This window comes from Triticum aestivum, chromosome 1D, assembly GCF_018294505.1.
Source record: "Triticum aestivum cultivar Chinese Spring chromosome 1D, IWGSC CS RefSeq v2.1, whole genome shotgun sequence".
Classification (NCBI taxonomy): domain Eukaryota; kingdom Viridiplantae; phylum Streptophyta; class Magnoliopsida; order Poales; family Poaceae; genus Triticum; species Triticum aestivum.
Window position 1 is genome coordinate 425,400,340 of NC_057796.1, and position 9,075 is coordinate 425,409,414.

At 45.4% G+C, this 9,075-nt stretch overlaps 1 protein-coding gene and 1 pseudogene across 2 annotated transcripts; both read right to left on the reverse strand.

The window, feature by feature from the left end:
- Window positions 1-4,330: 4,330 nt before the first annotated feature.
- Window positions 4,331-4,887, reverse strand: LOC123182594 (thioredoxin-like protein YLS8; annotated as a pseudogene).
- A 1,183-nt stretch (window positions 4,888-6,070) lies between these two features.
- LOC123182593 (thioredoxin-like protein YLS8) lies at window positions 6,071-8,380 on the reverse strand. Of its 2 annotated transcripts, none has more exons than XM_044595222.1 (2): window positions 8,110-8,380; window positions 6,071-6,590 (listed from the first exon to the last, which is right to left on the reverse strand). In XM_044595222.1, exons 1-2 carry the CDS (start codon window positions 8,227-8,229, stop codon window positions 6,282-6,284), a joined length of 429 nt encoding a protein of 142 aa, XP_044451157.1. In that variant the 5' UTR covers window positions 8,230-8,380; the 3' UTR covers window positions 6,071-6,281. The 2 variants fall into 2 exon arrangements, with proteins under 2 accessions (XP_044451157.1, XP_044451158.1); XM_044595223.1 differs by lacking the exon at window positions 8,110-8,380 and adding an exon at window positions 7,050-7,073.
- Window positions 8,381-9,075: the final 695 nt, after the last annotated feature.

Here is a 9,075-nt window from a genome sequence, read left to right on the forward strand (position 1 = left end):
CCCCTTGTAACCTCCTGTGTAAACATCTCTTTTAAGTAATATATGGTTCAGGCCGGCGTAAGCCCGCCGTTGACGCGTCAAAAAATATATATAAGACCAGGTTCAGACTTGCTCATTTCACGTGATGAACCCCCTCCCCTCTCTTCCCCTCGCAACCTCCTGTGTAAACATCTCTTTTAAGTAATATATGGTTCAGGCCGGCGTAAGCCCGCCGTTGACGCGTCAAAAAATATATATAAGACCAGGTTCAGACTTGCTCATTTCACCTGATGAATCAGGTGTACATGTGACGACCCAAGTTGTCACCGAGCGTTTCATCAATACAAGGTCTTTTCATATGTGGGGCGTGGGAGAGGCTCGAACTCACGACGCTGCTTGCCATGAGGCCTACGCCTCACGCGCTAGCCAACTGCGCCACAACCCAACTTGTTGTACAACCAGCGAAACAAATGTCCTTGTTCAGCGACAAGATCATTGCAAATCATGGACAATTCCTGTTTCTTGATTATGTAAACGCTTATTGGACACTACAAACCATTTGTGCGAAAATTCAAGGGTTACTGTATCTCGCCAATTCACATTCAGTTAAGCTCCCTGATGAACAGCCAGATGAGGTTTCAGACAACGATCCACACACACGACACCTGATTATTATCTCCGGACCATACTGATCACTGCTTAATCTTTCTTGATTATTATCTATATATGCTGACATACTACAACTTTTCAACACCTTGTCAGTTCATGTATCACATCGCTACGCAGGACCAACTGAATCACGAGGGCTTGCCAGTTCATGTATCGACAAGTACGGCACACACACGATTAGTTGGAGTTTAGAAGCAATGAGCGAGACTGAGAGTCCATACATACATCATTCACAATTCAAAACAGGAAAAATGTTGAGGCCTGGGATTTTCTTTCGGTGAATATGAACCTGGCTTCAGGTTCAGGGCAACCTAGGTAGATACACGGAGAGCAGTAACATTCTACCGACATGGCAATCCGGGCCCTTGGTTGAGGAATACAGACGCATGGATAGATATGTCTCAGAGGTCACAGCGACAATTCGAATTTATCACAGTGGATTCTTAAAGATGAACCCAAAGAGCTCCCAAGTGCTTCCTATACTGATGTAATGAGAATGAGATGCTCCCTCGTCTGAAGGTACTCCCATTTCTCCTCCAAGTTCCCAGACCATTAGTCCATAACCAAGATGCATAATGAAGATGCATTAGGCAACATATCACGTGAAAATCCAGCCTTTGTGAGCCTGAACATCAGTGCTTGGGCAGGACACGCAAAGGAGCAAGCAGGGAACTGAAATTGTGGAGGAGATTATTGTAGTATAGGCAGAACCAAAAAAAAATGAAAAAAGAAGGCCAAGGTTCAGACATGCTCGGTTTCACCTGACGACGTAACAGCAAAAAATAAAATGAAAAAAGAAGACCAAGGTTCAGACATGCTCGGTTTCACCTGACGAATCAGATGTACCATGTGGCGACCCAAGTTGCCATTGAGCGCTTCATCACTACGATGGTCTTTTTTTCAGTGTAGGGTGAGAGAGGCTCGAACCATCGACCTCAGGATTGCTCACGTTTCATCAAGCTATGAGACCTACGCGCTAGCCAACTGCGCCACCACCCCACTTGTTGTGCTGGAAGCGAAACAAAATCCTTCTTAAGCAAGCAAGACCATTCAAACCATGGATGTTCATTTTTTGTGTTTAACGCTACGTACATGGCGAAAATTCAGGGATGTATTTATCTTGCGGTTCACATCCAGTTAAGTTCCCTGATGAACAGCCGGATGAGATTTGACACAACCATCCATGCAAACCACAACCCAAAATGCCTCAAGAAAAAGAAAAAACACATCACAAAGATTATCTCCGGACAGTACAGATCACTGATTGTTCTTTCTTCATTATCTATAATATGCTGAAATACAACTTTTCAACACCTGACTAACTGAATCAGGAGGAACTTGTTCAAATGATTAAATCGGTCGAGGACTTGGTCCGCAGTCATATATAACATCACATCACTACGCAGGAGCAACTTACTGAATCAGGAGGAACTTAAGGTATCGACAAGTGCGGTATAATAAACACACGAGAATAGTCGGAATTTCTAAACCACGAGTGAGGCACTGAGAGTTCATTGCCCACCATCCAAAACAAGGAACAAGAAAAAGTTGGGACCTGCAACTCTAATATGTTCGGTGCCTGGGATTTTCATTCTCTGAATATGAACCTGCGTCAGCGGCTCAGCGCAACATGGGGTAGACACAAGGAGAGCATTAACATATATACTGGTCTAATCATAGACCCGTGACCTCCTCCCCCCGTGCCGCGGCGCCGCGCCGCACCGGGGCCTCCCTCTCCTCCCGCCGCCGCCGCCGAGGGCATCGCAGGCTAAGCCTGCGGACCGCAGCGGCGGCGGTGGCAATCTTCCTCGGCCGGTGATCGGATCTGGGTGGCGGCGACCCACTCCGGCCGATCCAAGGGCGATGGCGCAGGCCGGTGGCGACCAGGGTTGTCGTGCTGGTGGCGGCGACGAAGAGATCACGTCGGCGGCTAGGGTGTCCGATCTGGATCCCATTCGGATCTTGATGGTGGTTCCTCGAGCCGTCGTGCGCATCCTTTGTTCCGGCGCGGCAAGAGGCCTCTGGACTAGGCACGCGACACGAGGATGTCGGGGGCTCCGGCCCTCGGCGTGGTGGTGGTGGCCATCTTCTCCACCGGAGGTGGTCGGCTAGATGGTTGTGGATTCTCGCATCCAGTCTCGGCGTACAGTGGGGAGACGGGGCTGCCGGTGAAAACCATGCTATGACTCGGGTCATGGCGGGCGATGGCGGCGTTTTTCGCGTCGTTATCTTGTTGAAGACATCGCCTCTGCAGCTTCTGTCGACTTGCTTGCGCTGCTCTGGGTGAAAACCTTGATCCGGAGTTTCCGGATCAGACGATGGAGATGCTTTTGGGGCGTCGTTTTCCCTCATGGGGGCATCGTTTTTTTGAGCAGCGGCTGGATGCAGGACCAGAGGACGGATTCTTTGGTGGAGCGGTGCGGCATCTCACTCATTGATGGCGACGGGTCTCAGCGGCATGGCGCTGTGGTGACTCTGCGTCCGATGCGCGGAGATGGACTCGCGCAGGAGGGTGACGCGATCTGGCGTCGAGGTGGCGTCGACGGCAGCTAGACCGGGCAAGGTAGATGCAGCAGTACAGCTCTGAAGATGGATTGGTGGCAGGTGGCTGCGGCGGCCTCAGACCCGGCAGGCGTCCTGGTTGAGGAGTGCGCCGGACTGGTAGGTGACCCATACCCGGCAGGCGTCCTGGATGGGACCTCAGGTTTGAGATGTTAGGTTTGGCTGCGAGGTCTGTTTGGTATTAGGCCCAGACTATCAGCATCCCTTCATCACTTGGATAGGAGTAGCGACACTTTTGTTGCCTAGACGGTGGCTTCAGTCTTACTGTTGTATGACTTTATAAGGTCTTGTGTGAATAATTAATAAAGTGGTTGCATGCATCGTCCAGATGCAGAGGCCGGGGGTCCTCCTCCATTTTTTAAAAAAATATACTGGTCTAATGACAGATGACTGATGAGATGTTCCCTTGTCTGAAGTGCTCCCACTTCTCCAACACCAGAATTCCCAGACCATGAACCCGGAACCTGAAAGCTGGTAGCTTCAAGACTTTTTGTAGCATCATGAAGCTATGTGAGGTTAGGCTGAACCAAAAAAAAGAGAAGAAAAAAGAAGACCAGGTTCAGACTTGCTCATTTCACCTGATTAATCAGGTGTTGATGTGACGACCCAAGTTGTCACGGAGCGTTTCATCACTACGAGGTCTTATATGGGAGGCTCGAACTCTCGAGCTCCGGTCTATGACAGCTACGCGCTAGCCAACTGCGCCACCACCGCTTTGGTGTCCTAGCAGCGAAACAAACATTCTTGTTAGCACCGACAGATCCATGCAAATCATGGACGGCTCCTCTTTCTTGATTCTTTAAGCAAGTGCATTGGGTTTAACGCTGCCTACATGGCGAAAATTCAAGGGATAGCTTTATCTCGCCAATTCACGTTCAGTTAAGCTCCCTGATGGACGGCCAGATGAGGTTTCAGATTATTATCTCCGGACCATACTGATCACTTGATTATTGTTATCTATACTGGCATACAACTTTTCAAACTTACTCTGCAGTCACATAGCATCACATCACTACGCAGGACCAAGAGTACATACATCACTCACAATTGAAACCAAGAACAAGGGGGGAAATGGAGCCTACAACTCTAATAATGCAAGAGGCCTGCGATTTTCGTTCAACTGAATATCAACCTGCTTCAGCGAGCAGTAACATTCTACCAGCATGACAATTCGAGCCCTTGGTTCAGCCATGCGCACACACAGTTTAAACCAAAGATCTGTTTTATCAGCCATACAAATAGGCAACAGGCCCTGTTTCCAAGGGCTACAAGTTCATGAAATGACGATATTCAAGATACAGATACATAGTTACGCGACACTTTCAGAGTTGACCGACATTACATCAAGGGCTACAGCGTAAGTACTGGCATTTCGAAGAACAGAGCGGACTACACACTGCCAGGCAAAGATACCTCAGTAACAGTATTTGGTGGAGTAATCCTTGGGCGGCCTTTACGAGCTCCTCTGTAGACAGTTTCTTTCACTGCCCAGTCAAATCTTGTTGTTTCCTGTCCCAAGATCAATCATGATGTGCTTGTTGCGGAAGAAGAACATCACCGTCGACGGGTCATACAGCTCGTACATGGTGTTGAAGTCAGGAACCTCCGTGATGTCGACGAGGTAGATCACCGCAAAGTTTTTATGGTCTCAGCCACCCCTGACAGCACCTCATTCATCTAAACATGAACAAGCAGATAGTCAGAAACTTGTAATGAAGTCAACAACATACAACCATGCTAGATTGATGTAGAACCAAAGCCTGCTAAACAATTAAACTGCAAGTCTGCAATCTAAGACATTTTATTACCCATCGCTTAACTTCCTCCGACTATAATGGCTAGTTCTACTTCAACTCAATCAAGCAACCAGTTGTAAACTACTACAAATATATATATATATATATATATATATGTGAAACACAGCAAAGTATAAAAGTGAGTTGCAACCTAGCTCTCAGTACACATAGAAGCTTCACTTCAACAAAAAGAGACATCCAAAATCATCCCACTTCTACCCTACTCCAAATTGACCAACTAACTTCTGAGACTATGAGCCTATGATAATGGAAAGGCTGAATGCAAAATCTCTTGTAAGATGTGTGGATATTACTACATATGAGCATTAAGAGCATTAGGTCCCATATTAATCCTCTAAGTAGCAGCCCTGCCCAGTACACCAAAACAGCAGCTAAGCTATTTATATTAACGCTATCATAACCAGATCATTAACAAAGCTAACCATTTAACATAAAGATAAACAGATCATGGAAGCACTCCAATGTGCAAGAAACCATCCATGAGTAGCAATAGCAACCTCATGTAATATAACTACAGATATCCAGACTTACTAGATTGATTTAGAACCAAAGCCTGATAAAATTGAAAGTTCAACCTGCAGTAACAAAAGGACTTCAGAGATGGATTATTTTGCACAACACAATGAAACAAGTTGCTGAATGGAAAAAAAAGAGAAGCACAAATGACTCAATTTCCACATGATTATGTGGTGAGGTACATGATGTCATGATGGCTGGTTCTACTTCAACTTAACTAAGGAACCAGCTTGAACTACTACAAATATGTTGCAGGCAGAAAAATGAGAGCAACAATCTAGGTCATTAAAAATTAGAAGCTTTATTTCAAGAAAATCGGAGACACAGGGCCTTCCTCCACTTCTGCTACATATCCAAACTAACCACATATTCTCTCAGGCGCCTGCAGGATGTGTGGATGGTACCTGGGGAGCAGCACAATTGCAAAGCACTAAGAGCATTTGTTTACATATAATCAATCATCCGAGGAGGTAGCAGTGAAGCACTGAGATTCGTAAAGACCTCTGTTCAGCAATTCATACAAATAGTTCACGCCAAATATCACTTTTAGCAGTAATACCAATAGACAGCAGGTCCTGTTTTAAAGGGTTACAGGTTTATGACATGTTGATATTCAAGATACAAATACATAGTTACGACACTTTCAAAGTTGACAGACATTACATCAAGGGTCACACAGCGCATATCACGGAACAGAGCAGGCCACACACTGCACATGAATAGCCAGGCACAGATACCTCAGTAACGGTATTTTGTGGAGTAATCCTTGGGAGCAATCACCAGACCACGCCCCTTACGAGCTCCTCTGTAGACAGTCTCCACAATGTCAACAAACTCTTGCTTGTCTTTCATTGCCCAGTTGATCTTGTTGTTGTTTCCCGTCCCGAGATCAATCATGATGTGCTTGTTGCGGAAGAAGAACATCACCGTTGACGGATCATACAGCTCGTACATGGTGTTGAAGTCAGGAACCTCCGTGATGTCGACGAGGTAGATCACCGCAAAGTTCTTTATGGTCTCAGCCACCCCTGACAGCACCTCGTCCATCTAAACATGAACAAGCAGATAGTCAGAAACTCATAATGAAGTCAACAACATACAACCATGCTAGATTGATGTAGAACCAAAGACTAATAATAAAAAGTTAAACTGCAAGTCTGCAATCAAGAATATAAAACAATTGGCCTTCAATAAAAGAAGAAAAGCACCCATCGCTTAACTTCCTCCGAGTATTAATGGCTAGCTCTACTTCAACAGTTCAACTCAATCAAGCAACCAGTTGAGAACTACTCCAAATATATATGTGAAACGCAGCAAAATATAGAGGTGAGTTCCTACCTAGCTCTCAGTACACATAGAAGCTTTACTTCAACAAAAGGAGACATCCAAAAATCCTCCAACTTCTACCCTACTACAAATCGACCAACTAGCTTCTGACGGTATGAGCCTATGATAATGGAAAGGTTGAATGCAAAATCACTTGTAGGATGTGTGGATAGTACATACGGAGAATTAAGAGCATTTGCTCCCATATTAATCAGCTATGTAGCAGCCCTGCACCAGTATACCAAAACAGCAGTTAAGCTATTTGTATTAACACCATCAATCATAACCAGATCATTAACAAAGCTAACTATTTAACATAAAGATAAACAGATCACGGAAGCACTCCGAGGTGCAAGAAATCATCCAAGAGCAGCAATAGCAACCATGTGTAACATACTACAGATATCCAGACTTACTAGATTGATTTAGAACCAAAACCTGATAAAATTAAAAGGTCAACCTGCAGCCAATAACATAAATAAAAGGACTTCAGAGATGGATTATTTTACACAACCCAATGAAAGAAAGTAAAGCACAAATCACACAATTTCGTCAGAATTATGTGGTGAGGTACATGATGTCAGTACACAATGGCTAGTTCTACCTCAGCTTAACCAAAGAACCAGCTTGAACTACTCCAAATATATTACGGACAGAAAAATATAGATTGTGAGTAACTATCTAGCTCGTTAAAAATTAGAAGCTTTATTTCAAGAAAAACAGAGGCGCATGACTTGCTCCACTTGTGCTACATATCCAAACTAACCAACCACCTATCCTCTCAGGCAATGGAAAGGTGCCTGCAGGATGCGTGCATACTACCTGGGGAGCAGCAAAATTACGAAGCACTAAGAGCACTTGTGAAAATACTATATGAACCATCCAAGCAGCAGTGCTGCGCTGAGATTCCTCAAGACCAAGTTCAGATATCTGCATTACAAAACACATATTGCAACCAATCCTTACCAGAGCTTACTCCTACTAGTAGCTAATCAGCGAAATTGTCACACAAATCAGCATGAGGCAGAATTCCTTCCACGTGTTCCCTAAAACTAAATCTAGCATGGTCTAGCGCGCACGGCGAATCCTGCCCGGTTTTAACAAATCCCCGCCCAATTTCTGACACGAATCCGGCGTGCGGGCACCCCGGACCGAACGGCCTCAAACAATCAAACCAAACAGTTGGATCGAGCGAGAATCAAGAAGAAGTTAGGGTTTGGTTGGGGGGTGGGCACCGTACCTGCATGCACGTCTCGTCCCAGTCGTGGCCGAAGCGGATCATGACCAGCCGCTCCTCCTCGGCGAGGATGGCCTGGTCCACCGCCCAGCCGGAGTGCAGGTGCGGGAGTAGGTAGGACATCTCCGCCCCTCGCCGAGAGTCGAGTCGCCGCCGCCGGAGAGAATAATGTGGAGACGAACAGCCGAGGTGAATCCGCGGCGTGCGCTGGTGCTGGGCGCCTGGGCCTGGTTAAAATAGGGCGGCCTGGCGGAGGTGCCAACTAATCCGAGTCGGCCTGCTACCCCGAGTCGGCCTTGAGGCGGTCCTATTTAAAGAAAGTCACTGCTGGCCTGCTAGCCGAGTCGGCCTTGAGGCGGTCCTGTTTAGTTGGATCGGGAGTCGGAGGGTGGAGTTTTTCCCTTTCCGAGAAAACTTCTAATTTCCTTTAAAAAAAAGAGAAAACTTCTATTTAACAACGGTTAAGATGATTCTCAAAAAAAATCAACGGTTAAGATAAGGTAGTGCAAAGAAAGTCATAAGTAAGAAGTTACATAGCTCGAGATCACACTGAGCTCCCGAATCCAAAAGGGAAATCTAAAAAAATTTGTCCGTTTCACATGCTTCAAAAAAAATGTTTTTCACGCATGTGAAACAAACGTCAATGTTTTGTTGCCAAAAAAACAGAGTACGCATACAAACGTCAATGTAATGTCCGTTTCACATTATTTGTTGACAACAAATACATCATTATTTTTCAAAATTTACTGTTCATCCAAGCTCACATGAGCTTATCCTCAAAAAAAAACTCACATGAGCTCCAGCTAAAAAGAGGACTTTTGTAGTTCAATGCAATCCTTAGGATTAGAATCATACAAATTGAACAACATAGGTAGGAACCTTAGGGGGGAATCCTTATAAATTCAATCCTACAAATCAAATTATGTACGATAGGAAATTTTTGTAGGGAAGCAAAAAATCTGCTAAAAA